General features: G+C 40.0%; 1 protein-coding gene across 8 annotated transcripts in view; it reads left to right on the top strand.

Annotated features, from left to right (window-relative positions):
- Window positions 1–24,146, top strand: part of Celf2 (CUGBP Elav-like family member 2) — a 500,527-nt gene that overhangs the window by 188,028 nt on the left and 288,353 nt on the right. For 2 of the 8 annotated variants that reach the window (XM_028764801.1, XM_028764799.1), the window contains exon 1: window positions 13,122–13,383. The exons of the other annotated variants lie outside the window; for them this stretch is intronic. In XM_028764801.1, coding sequence (XP_028620634.1) covers window positions 13,310–13,383 — 74 coding nt within the window. In that variant the 5' untranslated portion in view covers window positions 13,122–13,309. Of the gene's footprint in view, window positions 1–13,121; window positions 13,384–24,146 lie in introns of those variants that run through there. 8 annotated transcript variants of the gene reach the window in all.

The following is a 24,146-nucleotide window of genomic DNA, read 5'->3' as shown; positions in this document are numbered from 1 at the left end:
AATTAGGAGAACCAACGCCAGGCTTGAGTGCATGCAAACAAGCTCTCTCTAGAAGACACAGCACACCAGTGCAAAAACATGCCTAGCTAACATAACTTGTCGGAGAGGATTATTTCTTCCTAGTGAGTCTGCAGGAGCCCTTTTCTGTACTATTCAGCATTTGAGAGAAGAGTGGATTGAGAGAGAGAGAGAGAGAGAGAGAGAGAGAGAGAGAGAGAGAGAGAGAGAGAGAGAGAGAGAGAGGAGAGAGAGGGGGCGCATTAGTGAATAGCGACTGTGGCATTGATGTTTGAGCGCACTTCTGAACTGGCTTTTGTTGAGACTATCAGTGTAGAAAGCATGCGCTGTCCCAAATCCGCTGTTACTATGAGAAATGAGGAGCTGCCTTTAAGGTATGTTGTTGGGTCCTTTGTTTTTAATGTAGGCTTTTCTAGTTCTGAGAGCTGGTCGAGACGCTAATCTTGCCCCGAATCAAGCAGCTTCCTTATCTTAGAAGAGAAAAAGAGAGAGAGAGAAAAGAGAATCTAAACAGAGAGAGGGAAATGAAATTGAGACCAAGAGATTGGGAGGGAGAGAGAGAAAAAAAGAGAGAGAGCCAGGGAGAGAAAGGCGGACTGTTGTGAGGGAGTTGTATGTGTACTAGTTGTCTTTTGAAAGCAGACCATGCATTTGCTCCCCGCTACCTATGAGCAGCCAGTGGATGTTTTAAGGGTTCCGAATCTGGCTGTTGGTTCGTCTTTTCCTTTGCAATGTCTAAGCCTCTTTCATTATTATGCACTCTGCATGGAATAATCACCGAAAAAGGAGCTGAGGAGACTCCATATTAGACTTGCGTTCCAAATACCACTCTAATCTGGACTTAGCCACCTAAATAGTCCTCTCGTGTTATCAGGTTTGGATCACTTTGTCCTGCTTGCCAAAATGTGTACCTGTTTGGAGACCTCTGTTCATGCATGGCGTCCTGGGTCCTCTTGTGTGGGAAAGCAGATTTCTGCTTCCTGCATGGGTGTTGGGGTTCTATCTTAGACCAAGAAGGAGGCACAGCTGACCTTTTGGGCAGCGGAGAGAGAATTATGATAGAATTGGCATCCTGCTTTTAAAAATGCAGTCTTTTGTTTATTTGCTAGCAGACATTGTAGCACTGAATACATCTTTGGGTCTGACAATGGGACCGGTCGAACAATGGAGCTGTCAAACTAGCTTAATGCATGTCTGGGGCTGGTTTTTCTGTTTTGCTTTTTCCCCCCAACACCCCCTTTTATCTCCTGTAATCTTGTTTGTGTGGACTATCAGAGGGAAGAGCTTTGGGTCTGCTTATTTGTGGTTTTATGCTTTTAAAAATTTATTATCTGCCGTTCTCGGAGCTTTTTGCATTTTGCAGTTCTGTTGGCTGGATTAAGTTAGAGATTTATGGCTTGCCTCTCCGTTAACTACAGAAAGAAAACTTATTGATTGAGGATGCTTGTAATACTATTATCATTGTGGCAAATGCCTTGTTGATCAGACCTGCTTCTACTGTACTTACCGCCGAGGGTTTTTGAATATGCCCTTTTTGTGGACTCAGGGACTGTAGCATAAAAGAGAAGTTAAGAGGGACATGCTTAATTTTTAAGTAATCAGCATTCCTAGTTTTTAGCTTCTCCTTTAGCATCCACAGATAAGCAGTTTAGAAACCCAAGAATAAGAACTTTTGCCTTTACAATCTTGATCACCAACTATTGTTCTGTTACTTTGTTACATGAAAGGTTTCAATGGAATATCTTTGACTTCCTGCTTATATTCTTACAAACGGCAGTTCTATACAAGGCAAATATTTCACATGTATTCAGATGCCCTTCATTTTATAAGGTAAACATTGGTTTTTAAGGTGAAAATACTGTAGGAGACAACATGGAAAAATCTGGTTTAAACTTCTCAAATACTGAAACCATTTTAATTCCACATTAGATGTAAAAGAACTAAAATTAAAAAAGTAAGTAATTGATTTATATGAAAATCCTCTTTTTAAAGTTGACATCCAAGAAGAATATATATTTATAATGTTTTAGTGGTTTTGCTTAATGAACTGTTTGTGCCAGATCAATATTATGTGATATGTATTAATAAGTTCATAGACCAAAACCCAGAGCCTAATATGAGAAGCAAAAGGGGAGTTATTTCAATGAATAAAATAAAAGATAAAATTGGTTTCAAATATTTCCTGGTAGAGTTTGGTTCAATTTGGGGATGCTCAATAAGAAAGGAGATGTGTGTATTATTTATGAAAACAGAATTATGAAAAACCAGGTATTCCTTAGATTCAGAGACAAATTTTAATTTTTTTCAACTTAAGTGGAAATATTATTAAATACTTAATGTAGAATTATTTACCTAAATGTTATCAGCTACCGGAATTGCCTTTGCAAGTTGAGATTTCCTACTGGTGATATTTCCAGAGCTTAGGTACACCCAAAGCATACGTGTGCAGTGCAATAATATTCTCTGAGTTATCCATTGTGAATAGAGTGGGTTTTAAAGGCATGCTTGTTATGTTCTCTCCGTTCCAATGGGATCTGAACTGCTCCTTGCTTTGGATATACCAATAATTGCTTTTAGGATGAGCTCATAAAAGGTAATGGGTAAGGCTTCATATCCGAGGCTAACCAACTGTTACCAACACAACCCAGTTCTGCTTTCATGGAAAAAAAATTCCATTTAAAAACACAGGTTGCAAATCAGTGTGTGTGTGTGTGTGTGTGTGTGTTTGTGTGTGTGTGTGTGTGTGTGTGTGGTCTGAGAGAAAAGCAGTCTTCCATGCTTGCTAGATGCTTGTCAGGAACTCATTTAAATAAAGAAGTCACTCGGAGACCACCCCGTTGAATTTTTTTTCCTAAATTGGTAATTATTTAACTGTGATCTATTTACTTAAATTTCTGATTGCTTATCATTAGGCTGGACACAGGGGGAATTTCATTTGTCCCCTCTTCTCTGGTGTTCTGATACATCACCAGTTTCCAGATTTTGTGGTCCCATACCTTTCTCCCACCCATGCAATTGCAGCATCCAGTATACACAACAATGTGTTTTTCTCTCTGCACATAGAAAAAGTATATTGCTGGGAGTTGGTAAACTTGCCTGCTTTTATTTCTACAAAAGTAACAGGATAATGTAGTCTGCTCCACGCTAGTCACTCCATGTGCAATGGTTTTCCAGGACGTCGACCCACACAAACATAGAAACAAGATTTAATTCTAACCTGAGAACTGAAGAAAAGGCATAGGCAGAGATTCAAACTGGTAAAATGGTCTCTTTCACTAGAGAATAACAACTGCACCCCAAGCCCCTTTATGCAGGAGCCTCTGGAATATTTACATAAACGTGTTCAGCAGACCACAGACCAAGATCTATAGCCTCTCATGTATTAAAAATTCTTTTCTTTGCAAGGATGGAACCTGACAAACATTTCTTTATTGGTTCTTCTTTTTTTTTTTTAATATGACTGGATAAAATTACAAAATATCCTTGGGGGGCTGGAAAGATGACAAAGAGCGTTTGACTAATATTCATATCTAGAACTTTATAGCAACTGTGGATTGTGCTTGAGTACCTGGGAAGTCATTCAAAGAGTGAATCAATACTAATTATTGTAATCAGGGGGGTTAATTAGGTGAAAATGTAGCCAATGGAAAGTTCATTGCTCGAAGCCCTGGAAGCCCCCAGGTTGACAGAAGGAAAGCGGATAGAAAAGGAACGCATTGCGTGAGGAAGATTGTGCTAGCTTTTGTAAAGAAAAACACAACTTGATTTTCTTTTATCATTAGGTTGGTGATGAAATTAGGAGGGCCAACCTTATTGTTATGTAGATATCTAGTGAAAGTATGAACAGAATGGGTTTGCCTAGCAGCCCCTCTGCCCTGTGCCATGCCTCTACCCTTCTTAGCACTGTACCAAGTTCAATTCCCGTTAGTGACAGTCATGTCCTCTTGAATCAAGTCTTCCAGCCTTCACCGGATGATTTCTTTATTTTGATAATTCCCGAGGGACTCGGTGGCCAGGCAAGAGACACTTCTTCCTCATTTCCTGAAACTACAGCTTGCCTCTTTAATTATTGGATTTGCTAGTTTTGGGAGATACGGTGGTGACTTCTTTTAGTCTGTAGAGAAGACAAGGCTGTGGTGGTATGAAATCAATTATAATTTTGTGGCATTTTGCTCAGCTGACATTAGGAAGAGGCTGTAACAGAAAAAAAAAGGTGGTGTGAGCATAAGAGGATGTGGAGGGTTAGGTTGTAGCCAGCTCAGAGCGGAAATAAAGTATCAGAAAGCTGGGGTGGCTTTGAAATTACACAGCACAAACAACAAAAGGGAACTCTATGTGTGTGTGTGTGTTTGTGTGTGCGCGCATGTGTGTGTATCTGTGTGTGTGTGTTTGTGTGTGTGCATGTGTGTATGTGCATGTGTATATTTGTGTATGCTTGTGTGCACGTGTGTGTCTGTGTGTGTGTATGTGTGTTTGTGTGTGTGCATGTGTGTGTATCTATGTGTGTGTGTTTGTGTGTGCGCATGTGTGTGTGTGCATATGTATATTTGTGTGTGTGTATGCTTGTGTGCACGTGTGTGTCTGTGTGTGTGTGTGTGTGTGTGTGTGTATGTTTGTGTGTGTGTCTGTTGGGTTCCACTCAACCCTGAGTTGCCACGTGATACAAGGTCTACTTTGTTCCCCAGTACACCTTCAGGCATCACAGAAAGTCATGATTAGAAACTATCAATTATCACATATGAGTGTGCTCATCTTTTCCACAGTTTTCTTCTTGGGTCCCACCCCAGCACATTTCCTTGTCTGCCAAAATTAAGTCAACAGGAAATGACAACTGCGGAGGGAGGATGGACCAGAGTGACATGTATCATGAGGGCAGTTTGAGCTTCTAGTGCTCCAGCCCACTGAAGGTTGATTTGCTCATCATTGGCTACACGGGGTCAGGATGAATCACTGGAGTTTATAAAGTATAACTATCAGCCTCCAAGGAACAAGAAAAACTAAAGTATCAGGATTTGCCTGTAAAATTATCCCATTCCACAAAGTTTGTTGTGGTAGCAAAGAGGAGTCTGAAACTGCTGATACACTTTTGAGATTCATGGCTTTTTTTTTTTTTTTTAATCTGCGTCTTGAGAAAGCTCACAGTTGCATCAGTAAGAATTCTCGGTAGCAGTGACGCTAGCTTCTATCAGAGAAGTGAATGATCTCTGTGTATAAACCTAACTAACTACGTTTTTCACCTTCCTGGAGAGCCATCCATCTTGGTCAGAATAAGAGCCACAGATCCTACACTGTTTATCATCCCTTGCTCTTTGAATACTATTTCAGCCCCCCAGAATATTCTCCTTTCTTCATAAAAAATTACCCATTCTCTTATATCTGGGTTATGACTTTAGCCATATCACTGAAACTTTAATTCTAGAAGATTAAGGTTGTCTTTCTTCTCCTCTGCCATTTTTGGTTTCTGACAGAGATTGGGATATGGGATGTTATTATAGAAAGAATGCAGTTAGGACTTAGTCACAATTATTCTTTTGTTGGCATTACATTAAGTGCTTATAGTCATATCATCTGATGTAATTCTCATAACTATCAAAGTGGTCATGATAGTTGTTCCCAGTTTAAATATGGAAAAGCTGAGAATGAAAATAATAAAGTCTCTATGACCTGCAGTCATAGAGATCATAGTCAAAACGACTATAACTCAAGGCTCAGCTAAATTCCTTCCCTGGGCAGTGGCAAATGTAACATTTTAATATTTGCTCTCATTTTTTTCTGTTACTGTGAATTTAATATAGCATTTTGAATATGTTAGTTAAAGGCTCTATCACTGAACACTATCAATGGGTACACTCCACCACCACAACCCTTTGAGACAGAATCTCACTAAGTTGCCAAGGATGGTCCTGAACTCACTCTGTAGCCCAGGCCTGATCCTCCCGACTCAGTCTCTAGAGTAGCTGGGATCACAGGGGTATGCCCCCAGGCCCATTGATGTTTGCCACTTTAAAAGTAATTACTTGTATTGTTTTTAATTATGTCTCTGATGTATCTAGGCCTAGGCATGTTCATGTGAGAGTTATGGAGATACAGACGTGTGATTATGTTTTGGATACCTGGGAGCTGGAGTTACAGGTGTTTGTAAGCCACACAAATAGGGTGCTGGGAACCAAACTCTGGTTCTCTGCAGGAGTAGTTCCTGATCTTAACCACTGAGCCAGGTATTTGCTATCTTAAAACCTATGTCACAGCCTTCCCACCATGCCCTTTGATTGGCAGGTGCTTCTTTCTTTTGCCATTGGTCCATTTATCAGTGGACCACCCACTCAAGGGCTCACCAAGATGCTGGTCACAGCTAGTGGTTTTAGCTGTTCTATTCTTCCTGAATCACAGTTCCTTTAACTTTACTTATTTCCCAGTGTCAATTTTTAGAAGCACATAGGATTTATTAGCCAGAAGAAATAAAGACCAGCAGTAAGGAGGAAGGATTAAAGGAATAAGGAAGGAAATTGAAACATCACAGCTTCTGCGTTCTCACTTGTTTACCTTAGAGTTCATAAGGTCTCTATTTTAGTGTTAGACAGGCTCTCCATATACATCCCATGCTGGTCTCAAACTCCATATCCTCCTGCCTCAGTTTTCCATGCATGGGATTTATAGGAGTATACCAACTACACTTGGCATTCAAGAAGTCTAAGAAAAAAAGTATTCCATGCCTCATTACTCTTAGACTTTAAGATACATAGCAGAAGAAATTGACATTGGAAAGAACAATAGAGAATTTTAAAGCTCCATGATTTAAAATGTTAATTTTAAAAACTGTCATATTGCAATCATAACCAATCAAACAACAAACAATCAAAAGTCTTCAATAAAAGACATTTCTTGGCCATCAAATAGCTCCAAGACTCATGGGGAGGAAAAAAAAACTGTGTCTGGAGAAGGATCAGTGGTAAAAGGCACGCTGATGAACACTGAACTTGGCCATGAAGGATGTGCAAGATGGAAATAAAGCAGGGGGTAAAGAAGATGTCTATCCTTGTTAGTAAAACCAAGCAAAACAAACTCACAAGCCTTCACCACTTGCCATCCTTAGCTGCCAAGGTCTCATCTCTCCCCTTTCCTTGCCATATTCCTATAAAACCGGGCAAATATGGCTGTTACTCTTAAGAGAGAATTGAGAAACTTAGGGATTAGGTGACAGCTTTACACTGGACAATAGAGATAAAGAGAAAATATATGGATAGTTAGCCAACATTCATGAAATGGCAAAATTTCCATGAAGATCTATGAGGAAGAAAGAAAATTTCCTCTAATAGACTTAGTAGAAATTAGCATCAAAAGCAAATTTAAATAGGCATGGGGGATCTTCAAAAACCTCTCATAGAATAAAAGTAGCTTCATATTTGAGCTATTATTATAGGGGGAATTTTGTCTGATCTCAATACCTTGATATATTTTCAACCTACGTGGCACTTTACTAGCTCAGTTATATAATGGCTGTAGTAATAATTAGGCTAGCACATCACATGTCTTATCTGAGGATCATGGCAAGCTTTGAATTGTGAGCCATTCTTCTCTACAAACAACTAATGACCACAGGTAAGACAAGGGTCTAGCTGACTAATCAGAATAGTAACTGACTTGTCCCAGTGGCAGTCAACTCTTTGACAAAATGAAACTCAGAATCCAACAGGTTTGGTTCTGAAATCTCAACATCTTTTCACTCAGTTCGAAAGTATCTTTTGCCCTAAAAGGTCTGACCTGTAAACTTGAAGTCAGATGTTTCCTGTCTTAGGAGCCCAAATCTCTTTGCTGGGAATCAGTTATCACTGGAAGCAAGCGCTTCATTTTACAGAAACCCAACCTTTTAGTCTCTTAATCCGCACGCACTCTTCTTCCAGTTGTATTCGCTCATGAAACAAAACAAAACAAAAACAAACAAAAACAGAAAATCGCTTCAGACAAATGAAACTGATTTCATTGGAAATTCTGATTCCGGATAAGATCTGCCTCAGTCAACCCCAGGCCGAAAGCTTACCACATACATTTGTCCATTTCTTTTTATCCCACGCCCACCTGTTCCTGCTCTCTCGGGGACCTCGTGTTACGCCGGCAACTGGGCCCTCCCAGCTGTTGCTGCTCAGCTGTTGTGTTTTGTCAAGCAGCAATTTCTCCCTTTTAAAATCTGACAACTTGGGAGAGAGTCAGATAACTTTCTGTGGATTAGGGGAAACATTTGATGGGCTAGGGTGTTGATGGGTGGATTGCAGGGGAATTAGAAACGTCACCCTGATAAGTATAAATTTTGTTCCTGCCGCCAGTCTGGCACCAAATAAGGGCTCCTGTATCATCTGAAAAATCTCGGCAACTTCCAAAAGGGTTCTGGAACATTCCTTCAAGGGCTGCCCCCATCCCCTCCAATGTTGTCCATGTGTAAATCTCCATCCTAGACAGGGAAGCCTTTTTTCTTCTCCCCACCCTTTTCCCAGACTTCTTCGAAATGTTCACATCTTATCTTCTTGCTTTGAGGTACACAATCTCCCATCCTCCCCCTCCTTCCTTCTGGCAACGTCTGGAAAGAAATCCTGCCGCTCCCTATAGAGACAGCTGTTGCTACTTCAGAAACCAGCCTTGGTCAAGGCAAGTGACATTTGATTTCTGGTAGAAATAAGTAACCCTCGGCCAACTCCTCTCTTCACTTTGGTAGCCACCCACCCTGCCTCAGACACACAGCTGTAGAGGAGGGTGAGACATTGTCTGGCTTCCATTTGAAAGATAGAAAGAAAAAGTGGTGGGTGGGGCAGAGAAAGGAAGAGAAGGCCGAGCAAGAAAAATGAAAGGCTGCAGGAGTTGGGTAATGGAGAAAGGAGAAAAGGGAACGGCCAGGTTAGTGGGGGAAACCACGCGATGGCTGGGCTCTGGCTCTGAAAGACCCAGAGTATTAAGATTCTCTGCCCTTGGAATGGAAGCTCCTGACAGCCCTGGAGGGGCATCTCATTTTCCAGTTCGAAGGTAGGTATGCAAAGCAGAAGCTTCCGTTGAAGGGCCTCTTCCGAAGGAAGACAAATTCACCATGCTGTATTTTGGCTCTATTAAAAACAAATTTAAAAAAAAAACCCTAATAGCAACATATGATTGCAAAACCTTAGTAGAAACTGTTCTCTAGGAAGATAGAATAATATCCCCTTAAAAAAGGAAAGTGACTCTCTAGTAACTATCTTCCTGGGTTTTAAATTTTACTTATGTAGTTGTGGGGATGTGTTAAAGATGCACTCAATATGGGGAGAACGGACATGATAATTTTAAATTTATGATTAGCGATATGTTTATTCTTAAATGATAACCCTTAGGCACAAAAGCTATCTTTATAATGGATTGCTTGAGGACTTGTTTGAGGTTGTTTAAAATCCATTTTTTTTAAAAGCCACTGTTTATTTTTTAAAGTTGCTAGTGAAACTGGAGTGAGCCAAGTATAAACACATGCCCACAAAGTCAGATACTCTCTCAGGTACTTAAAATTCATGTAGACTTCAAGTTTATTGCCTGGAAATGATGGAAAATCCCATATTAGGGCCTACATATCTTGCTGCAAATGGCTCTTAGCACACTGGGCTTGCTTTTCTTTGTTTTTTTTTTTTAACTGAAACAACTATGTTAATAAAATTTGAATTCTAAAGTGTGATAGGGAAAAGATATTTTGGCCTTTGGTTTGTGTTGAGTAGCCAGTATGGAGGAAAGTAAAGAAATGCTTTAAAAAAATGGACTTCTGGAGTCCAGTGAACAACACTAACACATCTTTGTTAATTGCTGATGGCCTGTGCTTTTAAAGGTCCAATTATGTGGGAAGCCAAGAATAGGAATAATAAAAGGCAGAAATTTGTCTCAAGACATATTAAGTTATTTGCAGAAGAAAATAGAACTCCTTTTATCGTGAATATTAATCATGGCTGCTCAGGTGTCAGTTTCAAATCCAAGTATTCATTTTACAAGACAACAACAACAACAAGAAAAAGTTGAAAGATCCACAGTCAGTGGAATGTATTCTGGTTCCCAGTAGGGTGGAAGGAAGAGGCTTCTTCCATTTCAAACAATACACACTCTTATGTGAGATGCGGGTTATTAGCACCCCGTTTTATCGAGGGTTGTTTTTAACACTGGTGATAATTCAGTGCTCAAACAATGGCCACTGGACTAAACAGTATGAGATGCTGAGGAGCGAAAGGGGAGCTGAAACAGCACAGTGCACTGCCTTGCCTTGGAAAGCCTCATAGAAAATGAGGTCATTCAGAAACTTTCCCTTGAAGTGCTTCCAATTCTTGAATTGCCTTTTGTTTGGGAAATGAATAGCAAGTTGATTAAAAAAAGGAGACAATTAAGGGAGGTAGGGGGATGGGGCAGAGTCGAGCTTAAGGTTTTCTTCCAACGGAGCTAAAACTACAAGGAAACTTCATTGTTCCTGTGCCTGGTCCCCAGGGATGTCTGCACAAGGTGGTGCCACCAACTAGTTCATGTCCACCAGAGAGAGACCCCGTTAATGTCCTCGTCCCCTTTCATTGCTCTCGATAAGATCCTTGGCTTTAAAAATCGCTCTTCATTGAACCCGAGTGTTCAATTGTGGCCCAGTGAAGCTATCTGCCAGTTAATTTTAACTGCCAAAACATGATACCTGATGGCTTACTGCTGTATGGAGATTCAAAAAGGAGCTTTGTTGAGTTCTTCTGGGGGTGTTTTTTCCCCTTTTGGCCAAAGCGGTCAAAAGAGAAATTGAAGCTTTTCATCCAAAGCTCTTTGGCTGTGTATTTTTATTTTTTTATGTTTAAGTTGATGTTCAGAAGTGGACATCGTGCATGTGGTGTGATTATAGAAGCTGAACAGACATTAGAAATAAACGCTGTCATTGGACGACTTATGAATACCTGTCGGGTGGGGGAGGGCGCAGTTTGCCTCCCCTGCTGCTTCTCCATCAGGTGTCTATGCAGCCGCACCATTATCTGTGTACTTGCTAGCCAGTGTTTAAACCCAGCTACACTCTGTAAGCTTTTCTTGGTTCACATCACCCTATTCCATGTAGTGTGGTTCTCTTTTATTTTTGACCCTCGTTTTGCTTCTAACTTCAAATGGCAAAAGCAAATGTGCTTTGAAAAGCATGCTACACAGTAGTTGTTAAATAAGGCAATAACCTATGCACTTGTAATTCTCTCCCTATGACCTACTTACATTCTCCTTCACCCTCCTTATAGTATGATTAAAAGCTGCTTTGAATCCACTATTGCCTCAAGGGATTTGAGGCTAGAATTTAACAAACTGCTGAGAAGGCTTAAGTCAGTAAGAGGGCTTCCCTACAGCTTCCTCTAACTAATTCACATGCAATTAAAGAGAAAATAAATATTTTACAAGTGTGTATGTCGATGAAGCATTTCTGCCTTATAGAACATTGGTCCATACGGAGCTTTATTCTGTAGCTGATGCTTTTTGGTGTGGTCATGTTTGTTTTGGAGTCCGGCTCTGTTCATTTTGTCTCAAATTTACTATCTGGCCAATTCACTCTATGCATTCAGGATTTATGTAAATAGTGTATAATAGTCAAGAATTGTCAAGATTTGTCTTCAGTTGTCCAGCTAACTGCTTCAGTAAGATAATTTCAAAAGTAGTTGGTAACGGCTTGGTAAGGAGTAAAAACAGATTAGAATTAGGAGGAAATGCTTGGGTATGGTTTTGATCTAATAATTCACTTTTGATGCATTGTCTGTCAAGTGATTATAAACTGGGACCTGACTCCTCCAGAAAGGCAATATTTAAAATGGAAAGTTATTCAACTCTTCCATCTTAACTACCTTGCAGTTAGGAGGCTAAAAGTCAGTTGAAGAAGGACATTCTAGTTAATTGAATTTGTTTGTGTGGATTTAACTGAGTAGCATGGGCCTGTTACTCCATATTATTCACCGCCTTATCTGAATTTAAAATTGACACGTCACTATTTTGTCTTATAATCCCCAATGGAAGGTCCCACTGTCACACAACAGATTGGAGGAAAATGTGAATCTTTTCTTTATATCGTGTCTGATAAATTTATTGTTTACTTAGTTATTTAACCATTTAGCTACCATAATCCAGGCATGCCTTCATTTGTGAGGAAAAACCCAGCTCCTTAATACAATATTCTGGTTTTCTTTAGAATAACAACAGAATAGACATAAAAATTCAAAGAAAACCATAAATTGTAATATATATCCTATGTCAGTATTAATATGTGTATATATGCCTCTATGTACACATACACATTCTTAAGTATATACAAATTTATTACCTCAAAGTTCAAAACATGTCATTTGAAGATAGAATAAAAAGGTTTTGCCACAAAAAGTAAACTATAAAGTTTCTGGCATGCCATTTATGTTGTTGACTTAGAACAGAAAATTAAACATACATGCGACTACACTGAAAAGTTTGCTTTCACCCAAATAGCCAAACAACAAGGACAATAAGCCACATTATAAACTACTTTTCTTGAAAACTTTTGCCTAAGCATCTATTCACTTTTCTCTCTTAGTACCCCTTCCCACAAATCCTAAGTGTGACCCGAAGTTACAGGATTGGCTTTTACTGGTCCTGTTAAATAATAGGAAATGGCAATTTTGCGATCCACTTTTTTTTTTTTTAAGGGAATGGCATTTGTGACAGTTCCTTATTTTAAGGCCCTTTCCTTTCTCGGTGTTGAAGTAGATACCGAAGGCTGCACGGTTGTCGTCCAGTGGCCATTGCGCCCAAAGACAGTTACTTCCTCTCGAGCAGATACAGGGCAGCACCCCAAGGGCAGCCGGCCAAAATCACCCCCAGGTGGGAGGGGGGAAACGGAGGTCGCGCGCGATGCCGGTCCCCAGTCGTTTCGCTCTCTGAGTGGCCGTGGGAACCCGGCGGCGAGCGGGCCAGGGGCGACCGCACCTCGGCGCGCCGGGCTCCTGGGGCCGTGCGCAGAGGCCGGGGCGGGCGGGCCGGGCGGGCCCGCAGGGGTTAAGCGTGGAGCGGCCGCCCCGGGAGCTCCGCCCCCGCCCGCCGCACCTGGCGCTCGGCAGCCAGGCCGCCCCGGCGCCGGCTCGCGGAGGGGATTGGTGGAGCGCGCGAGGGAGAGAATGTGACAAGTGCCCGCTTCGGCGGCCGCCCGGGGAGGCCGCGCGCACCTGTCCCTGCCTGTCTCGCGCCGCCCGCGGCCGCTCGGACGCGCGCACAGCCCCCCGCCGCCGCCGCTGCCGCCGCCGCCTCCGCTGCCGCCGCCGCTGCGTGCGCCGAGAACATGACTTCTGCCTTCAAGCTGGATTTCCTCCCGGACATGATGGTCGAGGGCCGCCTGCTCGTCGCGGACAGAATGTGAGTGGCCGAGGGCCCGAGGGGCCGCGCGGCCGCGAGTGGGGCGTCGTCTCCTCAGAGGCAGCGGTCGCCAGCCTCCCCTCCGCGTCTTCTCTTCAGAGGACGCGGCTGGGACGGCGCAGGGCCGAGCGGGGCGAGCGGGCGAGCGGGGTGAGCTGCCAGCTTTCCCCCGGGGCGCGCCGGGGCGGCGCGGGGCTGGCGGGACAGGACCTGCGAGAGGTCGCGCGGCGTCCCGGGGCCCCCAAGCTGGGCGCGGCGTCCTGCGGGCGGACCGGCCGGAGGGGCGCAGGGTGCGGGGTCCGGGGCGGGGCGGGGCGGGCGCGTGCTGCCTTGCATGCTCGTGCCTTTAGAAATGTGGGGTGGCCCGGCGGAACAGCCCCGGCTTTCGCACTCATTCCTGAGATGGGAGAGAGGAGGACGAGCAAGAGAGAGAGAGAGAGAGAGAGAAAGAGGATAATTACACACCCTTAAAACTAGCCAGGTGTACTCTCGTGCGGAAATTAGAGGTAATTTTTACGTAATCGGGATGATTTTGTCTGATAGGTAGTCTGTGATTTAATAATTAATGTGATTCTGGTGGTTTTACGTGTCGCCAAACTAGGATCGAGCGGTTATTGAGACAAGTAGAGGGCTGGGATCCGCGAGGAAAGGAAACTATGTGTAATTTTTTATCTGGCTGCTCTGTCCTCGTAGGGAAGTTTCTCTTTTAAGCTCAGGGATCTCAGTGGGATCCGCTTGTATTTCTGGCATGTTATGTAAAGAAACCCTAGATAGAAATAGGATTGCCAGAGCAAGATGAGAAAGTCTGTGTCCTCTTGAGACATGGGATGTATATAATTCTCTTGTCAAGTGAGACATTCGATGATGTATCAGATTTAGTGGGGGAGGATGCTACCGTTGGTTAAATGATGTACAAATTTTTCCTGCTGTCTCCACTGTGAGCCTTAACATCCATATGCTTTCTGGCACCCTATGATACTCTTCCAAATACTTGGGCTATTCCAGGCTTTATGATCCGTTTCCCTGGCAGCTAACTTTCCCCTGTAATACTAAATTCTTTTTCTGGTATGTTAAGTATTATGACTTGAGAATCTTGAGAAACTCCACAGTGGCCAATTATTAACGCCCTAGAATTAAAAAAAAAAATCAAGTGGGAGATAAGGATGACAGAATCTGTTAAATATGTATTGTCTTTTCAGTCGATATTAGGGCTGCTAACTTGAGTGGACACAGTCAGGTTCACTGTCTCAGAGTTAATCAGAAAACAAATTAAAATATCGAATCCGCTTTTGGCACTTTCCTCTGAAAAATTAGTCTTGGTTAGTAATATTCTCATGATGGTTTTAAGAGATCTCTATCCTGCCCTCCTCTTAAAATCCAAATCTTATCTTATACACACACACACACACGCACATACACACACACACTCTCGGGTCCTATCTGCACTTGAGTTACATTGCAAATTTTCACTGTTTTTCTCTGGTTTTGTCTGATAGGTGGTTTGTGATGTGCTGGACTGTCAGGGGTGAATCAGGGCGTGGAATTAATGATTTTGAATTTATGGTCACCTGCGACATAAGTGACATAATATATCTAACTAGTGAATGCTCTATGAATTTAAAGCATTAATGGCCTCTGAAAGATGTAGTCTCTTGTCAATTAAATTATGGATTATAAAAATTTAATTCCTCCTTTTCATTCGGTAGATGAATGTGGCTTGGTCAGACTCTTAGCTCTGAAAGGAACCTTTGTATCTCAGCCATGGAGTTTTGGGGTTGTGTTTTAAAATATGAATCTTAATATGACTTCTACCCCACTTTCCTTCCAACAGTTCATGATTTCCAAACGATAGCCTTTGGAATCAATCCCAGATTGTTTTCAGTGTTTGTCAGCTATTGCTTAAATGAGTAAGAAAAAGAACAGTTGCAAATGATACCGTTCTTGTTTCCAAGATTGTATATCCCCACAGTCCTGAGAACACTGAGACATATTTTCCACAAGAGTGTGTCATTAAGTCATGTTAGAGATTGTGTTTGGGGGCTAGAGGTGTATGAATGAGATCATAACTTCTAAAATGCTTGAAATCCACCTAGGCGGTGTATTTTATAGCCATATTTGGACTCTGAAGAAGATAACTGGGTGGATTTATTGTTTGGGGGACTTGTTGTCATGGGTGGTGTAGTACCATGTGGTCTAAAATGCTGTCTGCTAGATATTGGCCTGTTCATAAAAGGAGTTTAAATAAAGCATAGGGGCTTTTCTGGTGTTGATTTTCTAAAGCAGAACATATTTTCTCAATGGCGTTTTCCCACAGGAATATATTAGATAAGTTTGCAAGATGTAATATGTTTGAGTCCTCCAGGCAGATGAACAAATAGCTTTTGAGATGAATTATTACGCTTGATGGCCCCATGAGCCATCCAGTGTTTAAAGAGCCCAGATCATTTAAGGCTCGGTAATGATATAGAATTGCTATAACATATGCTTCGAAGTTTGGGGATTTTAAACATTCAGTAACAAAACTGTAAAAAGAAATAAGCATTTTAAATAATATTGGCTGTTAGATTTTTATTTTTGTATGTTACTATAAACTATTCATAGCAAAGCATAATGAAAATAGGAACTGATTTTTAAATTCTGTTTAAAACTGGGGCATTTGGTTTTCGTTGAGAATGGGAATGTTTCCTCTTTGCTTTACCTCATTAGTGACACATTTAGAGTCTCTTATCTTTGGCTTTTTAAAGACAGGACCAATATATAAAGGCTTAGAAATAAGAAACTACAGGTGAAAATGTAGCTTGAAAATTATTAATATCAATCAGATTTGCATATCATATTAATAGCATCAGATTTGCAGAGTTAGAAGGCTAAGAAGTTACTGATAAAATGAAATCTTATATATTCTTCATATTCAGTAAGTAGCCTTAAAGAAAATAAGCCATAAACTTGGGAATTCATCTGCTTGTTGATAACAGGCCAAAAAAAAAAAAAACTTAGCTGTATGTGAATTAACTGGAAGGTGCTCCTCAGATCATCTTTGGTAAGGTTAAAACAGATTTTGAGACCATCTCATTTGTCCTCATTTTATAGATTAAAAAACTCTTACAGGGCTATAGGCCTGGCCCCAGGAGGCAAAGTCATTATTGTTTCTGTAAAAGTGAAAATTCGTGTTTAGTCAGTTGCATGGCTACTGTGTACCACAATGCTTGATTTATATGATCTCTAATCATCATGGTAGGTCTAAAGGTTAGGTACTGTTCCTGTTGTACAGGAGATCCTTACAAACCAAAAAATGCGTCATATAAGAGTAATGTGTCACCTGTTCAGGATCGCTATATATACTCCTGTTTCTGATTCAAACTCAGATTACTGTGCGTGTTTATTAACCAATTGACTAATGAGAATATATATTAATTTAAACTTTTTAAAGTTTACCAGCAAGGTGAAGATTAAAAGCATTTTGGGACTTTCTCCCCACCTTTTGTATGGTTTTTAAAGTTTATTGTGGAAAATGAAAAGATAATGGACATTTATTCCCCAGTTCCTTAAGGATCATGAAAGGAGGCTAAGATGAAACTCTGCAGGAAGAACTGTGCATGTAGACAGCTCTTTAATGAAGACTTTCAGAGCATGTTGTGGTGGGCTTTTCAGTTAACAGTACTTGCTTGAGTCTGCCTTCTGAGACTAAAAGCTCTTGCCACATAGCTTTTCAGGAATGCGAATGTTATCTTTGATCTGGGCAGAGGTATTAGTTTAATTATTAAGTCTTGCTATTTAATTGTAATGTGCTGGATTGAGATTGCTCTAGCATCTGTTGATGAGATGCAGTGAACTAGGAAAACAAGAGCCCTGAAAGACAAGATAAAAAGGAGATAGGATTTTCAGATACCCACCTAGTAATTAAGATTTCATGGGATGAGTTTTTCTTCCTTGGAGTGTGTTTTCCTCCCCTAACAGCTATAATAATACTATTTGGCTTTTGAAGAATACAGTCTTTTTATTTTATATAAATCACCAAACTTTTAATTTCTTTTTAGCTGTGTGTGTGTGTGTGTGTGTATTATTTTGTTCCTTTCAAGTTAACACCCATTCAGCTCCCACAAAACAGGTAATGTTATGATATGCTAAATCTGTTACACGTGACTGTGCAAACAGCCAGCACATGTTAAGTACAAATACTGTGCAGAAATGAAGGGAGTGTTTATAACAGGAATCTGAGGTCATTACGAGGATTTTTAAAAAACAAACAAAAATGAACCACACGTAAATGTTCAACAACAATACATAAGCATCCCTTATTAGCATTTAAATAGAAAAATGTTATATGTTCAGCATGTTTTAAGGAGCTAAATTAATAAGTCATTGCTGTAGTTTACTTCCAATTTTGAACTTCACCCCAGTTTAGAAAGTCATTATTTCAAACTTAGAATTTTATTGTTGGAAGGTTTTGTTTCTTCAGGCAAGGTATAGATTATGTCATCACAAAGAGCTAGGTAGTTCTGATCACAGTGTTTGGTTTACAAAACTACAGAAAGGAAGGCTTTAGAAAATACTAATGGTTTCCGGTTCGTTAGCACCTCGGAGTTCTCGAGCAACCCTGTCTGTCTCCACTGTCGCAGAAGTATCCAGTCATATAATGAAGCCACCGCCGGTGCTGTGCCACTTGTGTAGCCTTGCAGAAAATGCATTTTTATGCTTTCCTTAAGAAAAAGCTCTTGCTGAACCTAAGAGGAATGGAGCTGCGCGTTTGGAAAAACCTTTGTGGGAAACAAAAACTAATTAGAGCAGTAAATGTGGTGCTCACAGGTAATTGTAAAATAATTATTCCCCTTTAGCATCATCACTGCTTAATTGTGCTATCCAATATCTTCCTGCTCTGAATCCAGATGTGAAGGGATAGCAGCCTCCTCCTCCTCCTGGGAATGTCTTTTTCATTTAGTGTGAGCCGCACACTCCTCCTAAAGGACTTGTAAAAGACAGAGGAGAACATTTAGGGAGGGTTTGAACAGCTCCTCTCTTCCCGTTTGTCCTCAATCATGACAGAAAGTGATTACTCCAACTATTTCTATAGAAATATGATTCCACTTCTGTGGCTGAAATGCCTTCTGTGAGCATGTCGGAGATTTACACGTTTTTTAGTGCTAACCCAGAGGTTTATGAACATTCTCTTTTATGAACTGCAGATTGTATATTACGTTCTATGTTCTTCAGATCCAGAGAGTAATATTTTCAAATCAGCTGACAATTTAAAATATAATGATAATAAATATGTAATCCCATGGCTTTTGGAATGGCATATGAATACAAATTCAGATTTGGGTTTAATTTTAATTATCTCAGTTAACAAAAGTCTCAGCAAACACAGTAGTAAAATATTAGATACAGCTTTTTTTTTTCTAAAACCTTACACAGATTTAGAGTATGTTTAGAATAAATTGTAACACATCATTTTAGTTGATTCTGTACTGTTCTTTCATGCATATGTAGCCTTAAGGTCAGATTAGTTGAAATAATCTGTACTTCCTTTAGGTCAGCATCAGGGTAGGAATTGCCCATCTGGATGGCCAGTTGACCCAGATTCCTTTTTGAGTATCAGTGCTTTAAAAATGAGATATGTGTAATGTTTTGATTTTAAGTCTCAGTAGTTAAAGAAGTGTGTCTCTTCAGTGACATAGCATCTCTCTCTGACGTAACCCTGGAAGCCATGTTTGCTTACTCCAGGAGCTGCATTTTTTGATCTCTATTTTCAGGCTTATTTAGGACAGAAAATTTTCCCAATGAATTTTACCTAGTATTCAGAATGCAGTGAACTTTAGCTGATTTATTGGACATAACTTTAGACAGTTTAAAACTCTTTTACATGCTATACAATATATATATATATATATATATATATATATATATATATATATATATATTCCTATGTATTTTAATTTCTATGCTAAGTCCAACATCCTATGATTTTTACCCTAAACCATTTAACCTTTATATGTTTCCTTGAGTTCATTAAGTTTTAAAATGGTCTTTTCCACCCTCTCTCAATGAAATCTATCTTTGGTTTTCCTTATCTTTTTCTGTCAAAACAAAGTTAGGCCTTAGTTGTCTGATACAAAGAGACTAAGTTGATCCTGAGGGCTAAAAGAGGCAAAAACTTTATCTACTTGGCAGTGGTCAGTAGATATAAAGTGAGTGCGTGCATGTAAATGTATATTTATAAGATTCCACTTTATTGATCAGAATACTTCAGATTCCTTGAGATATCTTCCATTTAATGATCTTTGGGTAGAAAACTTATGAAATTGTGACAAAACATACATTTAGTTATAGACCACAGATTACTTTTCAAAAAAAAAAAGAAAGAAAGAAAGAAAAGAAAAGAAAAAGAAAATGTATTCTGACAATTCCATTCTATATTAGTGAGTAAATAGCCAGGCCCTTATCAGTATAGTGACTTCTTTGCCCCTTAGTGGGGCTGCAGTGCTGGAGCTGCAGTGCCACACACATACATTTGAGTAGGCTGGGCAAAGACTCCTCACAGTCATGTGAGGATCATGGCAGTAAGTCCTGACTGTTTTTTTTTTTTTTTAATTCCATGTTTTTAGACACGATGTTGGCCTGACTGAGTTCCTTGTGTTGTGTTCTTTGGTGCTGGCATTATTTTATGAGAACTATATATATCATCAGGCCACAGCTTGTAGTTGATGCTGAGTGCAGTTCTTGAAATTTCGAATGTTGTGATGGGAATCTAGCACTTAAGCTGGGCATTTGACAAAAATGAACATTACAAGAGATTGATGAGTCTATGAGCCCCTAAGAACTCATTGGTGTAAACCAAGCTAAACACATGCAGAACTCTGCTCATTTGTCTTTCTGGAGCTGAAGTAAGATACTGGCTGTTAGACAACCAAAACATGCACTGGGTTGCAGACTGACGTTTGGATTTGTCCTTGAAATTTCTAGGAGAAAAATAGAAGACAGGGGTAATATGTACAACATTAAAAGGAAAGCATTTGGTGGAGATTGGTATATAATTACATTTTCTGCTTATTTATTTTACTCTTTGCTTACTTTGTACTTCAGCCTAGACTCAGTGGGGATACAAAAGTTCATTTTTTTTTTAAAGTTTTCTTGATGCCTTTATTATCTTTTCCTTGTACATATCTTTTACTTTCCTCTTCTCTGAAGCCCATGTGGTTTATGACCCATCCCTGAATCTCAAAAGGGGTTATATCCATGTCTGATATAGTCCTCACAGTTGCATTTTTGAGAGAGAAGAATCAAAATACCTCTATCAGCTCTGTAACAGCTACATATTTCTGTGCACAAATCTCTATTTTGATGTCTTGTATTACAGAAGGGGTGTTGAGTTTTTGGGTTGAACATACGGGTAGCATATTTCAGAGTGATTAACTTTATGGACGCCATTGTCTTGGCCAGCTATATTTGACTATGCTGCAGCTGTGTTTGCGTTCTCAAAATTGTCACCAGGAGGCCTCCAACTGCAGTTATTCACTAAGTCCACGTTAGTAGCATCTTTCCTCAGGACTTGCATTATCTAGTAGATCATCTTTGCACAGTGTTAGCTTCTAGAGATAGCACATTAGCCTATGAGGAGCCCGAGGATTACGAGTGCTATTTGGTGTGGACAATTCTATCTCAAAGTAATCTCCTAATAATAAATTTGTTTTTCTGTTTATTCATACGCCTATCTACCAGAATTCTTTCTTTTCACACCACGTCTATATTTTATGAACTCCTAGTTCCTCCTCGTCTTTCATGTTTGTTTAGATGTTGAGAAGTTGCTCACATCTGCTTGATGCGTGGTATGTCTTCCTCTTCTCAATTATTAAAACATTTGGAATGCATTTTTTTTTTTTACCAACTTCTGGTGTCTTGGGGACCTCTAACCTTTTGGATTGGAGACACAAATCTTTTTATTTGATTGATTGGCATTACCATCAATTTAGTTTTCTTCATAGGAACTTAGAGGTTATTTTTTTTCTTAATACAAAGACACAGTTGTTCTATGGGCACAGGTTTTATTTTTAAATGGAAATAACTTCTCTTGTATTATTTTGGCCATCAGGGATGCTTGCTTTGGTATGGTAGTCTCTAGAGTCTCTTCAGCCCAGTGTGGCTAAGATCCTTTATTTGATCTAGCCCAGACTTCTGCTGAGTTAAATTCTACTTTGGTTTATGCCAGTTTCTTCCAAGTCTCGATTGCCTTGCCAAAATTTCTCAACAAGAAAATATGGATAAGAAGAGCTTTTCAACTGTCACACACTTTAATTGTGAGAATAATTTGGAACAAGGATGACAACCTAAATATTTTGTAGTTTCATAGTACTTGAAACTGACCACACATTCACATCAAATATAATGGAACCTCATTATAACTGAGCTATCAATGTTTTTCGTCTCAGAACATTCATATTGTAAAGTCTCGGGCAAAGAGCCATAAAACAATATTGTTCCCCTGTAAACTTTCAGGAAATGCTCAGTCTCCTGCACAACATTATGATGACTGATTTTTTCATTCTCTTTCTGTATGGTGATAGAGAAATATAATGGAGTTTATGTTCCAACTATGAACTTGTGCTCAGACCTCCCATTCTGAGATGAGATAATGCCAAAGCAATATCTTTATTCAGTATTCTGATATCTACAGTCTGTAAAGCTCATCTCAACACTTACTGATTGAGATTGAACTTTCTTAGGATAAAAGAACCAGGTAAGCAATGTTAAGGTTGGTTCTCACCTTGCACCCCTTGCATTTTAGAAACCCAGGCATCTGATTGGAATGTGGAAGGGAAGTAGTTTAGCTTTTTCAACCCAGTGGCCTCATTAGCTGCTTTGGCCACTGCACACCTGAGGAACACAGGATTAGTAGCTAGAGAATGTAAAGACCCAAAAGGGGAACCTGTTTGTTTGTGTTTGTTTGTTTTTTAATTTACAATGTGGCATAGGCTGAGCCAGTGAGCATAGTGTGTAAGCTGTTTGATGCATCTAGGTGTTACCCAGCTGCTGATGGATTTTATTTCTTCTCTCTTTGTACTTAATAAAGAACTTCCTCCTTCTCCAGACATTGTTGATAGGCTCTTTAGAGTCCAAAGAGACCAGAGTAACTGTCAGTGTGAACATTTGATCCTGATGCTACAAATCACCTGATTCTTTTAGATCGGTCATGACCATCTTTTCTTCAGAAGCCGAAGACTTAGGGTTAGGGTGTGAACCATTGCCTAGGAAACAGCCTCTACAATGGGCCAGGGGGGTACCTGGTCTTTACTGTGGAGAAACTCATAAGCTATGGAAATGACCTCACAAACAAAGTCTCCTGCCTCCTGGAGCAGAGCATTGCCTGTGTACGGTGAACCAGATAGGGACTTCTGCTGTCTCTTAAGTTTGTCAGGAAAGGAAAACGAGGGCCCTGGTGAGAAACTGGCAGATCTTTAGAAAAGGGGACTAGTTGCACAGATACTAAGTGTTTCTATGTGAAATAATCAGTTCTTTGTAATTAGCACATTTTATCAGTGTTTTAAAGGCAGATCTTCATTTGGGCCAAGGTATTTTTAAAAAGCAACCAAAGTTGGATTATTGACAACCAAAGAGGTTGTATTAGAGCCACATCAGTTTGCTGCTGTATCTTATATATCTGCTTGGGGCATAATATTTTAAATACGGATTTATTTCTAGTTCCCTGTTCACTAAAATAACCATATAGACACAGAAGAAAAAAAAGTCTAGTAGTGTCAAAAAACTCACTCCTATATCTTTCTTTCTTTGTTTTTTTTCTTTCTATCAGCAAAACTAATTCTCTGATGTACCTTTGTTTCTTTCTTTCTGATAACTAATTCTTTAAGGGATAAATTTCCAAACTTATTTATGATCTTATTTTTTATTCATTTAGGATACACTGTGGTTTAGCAATTAGGATAAAGAAATTAAACAACATATTTGGAGTGAAAGAATGTTTTGCAGGTTCAGTGACTGAGGTTCAGTAAAGTGGGAGTACTATAAAGCCAAGCCTTTAAGCCTTCCCAAAGCCTGAGGCCTTCTGATTGTCTCTCCCTGGAATTTAAACTTAGAGGTTGCTCTTAAGACTTTCGAGTTCTTAGATCTATTCAAGGCTGAAAACAGGTAGAGTTTCATGCAAGTGTTTGGTGACTATGTATGTGGATTTTGAATATTAAATACAATTTCTTTTTTCTTCCTTTTATTGACAGTAGATTTTTTCCCATTTAATAAAAACTGATTACAGTTTCTTTTCCCTCTACTCCTCTCACTTCCTCTCCTATCCAGATCTGCTCCCCTTCTATCTCTCATTAGAAAACAAGCTTCTAAGTTACAATAACAAATAACATACAATAGGATATAATGAAATATAATAAGGGAAAACAAAAATAACACATAAGAATTGCACAAAAGAAACAGAAGGAAAAGAACCCAAGAGAAGGCCCAAGGAATGGACCTACTCATTCACACGTTTTGGAATTCCATACAGACCTATCTAGAAGTCATAATATGTCAGTAAAGGACATGGTGCACAGCTGTGCCGGCCAGGCCCTGTGCATTCTGCGTCAGTCTTTGTATGTGCTTTGCTCATGTTGATTTAGAGGGCCTTGTTTTCTTGGTGTCCTCCATCCTCTGGCTCTTACATTCTTTTCTACAGGGTTCCCTGAGCCCTGTGAGGAGGAATTTGATGGAGATATCTCATTTAGGGATGACTGTTCCAAGGTGTCTCTCTCCCCCTCTCCCCCTCTCCC

The sequence above is a fragment of the Grammomys surdaster genome, unplaced genomic scaffold (genome assembly GCF_004785775.1).
Source record: "Grammomys surdaster isolate TR1022 unplaced genomic scaffold, NIH_TR_1.0 146, whole genome shotgun sequence".
NCBI lineage: Eukaryota > Metazoa > Chordata > Mammalia > Rodentia > Muridae > Grammomys > Grammomys surdaster.
Note: the sequence above shows the minus strand (reverse complement) of the source record. Positions and strands in the feature narration are given on the sequence as shown.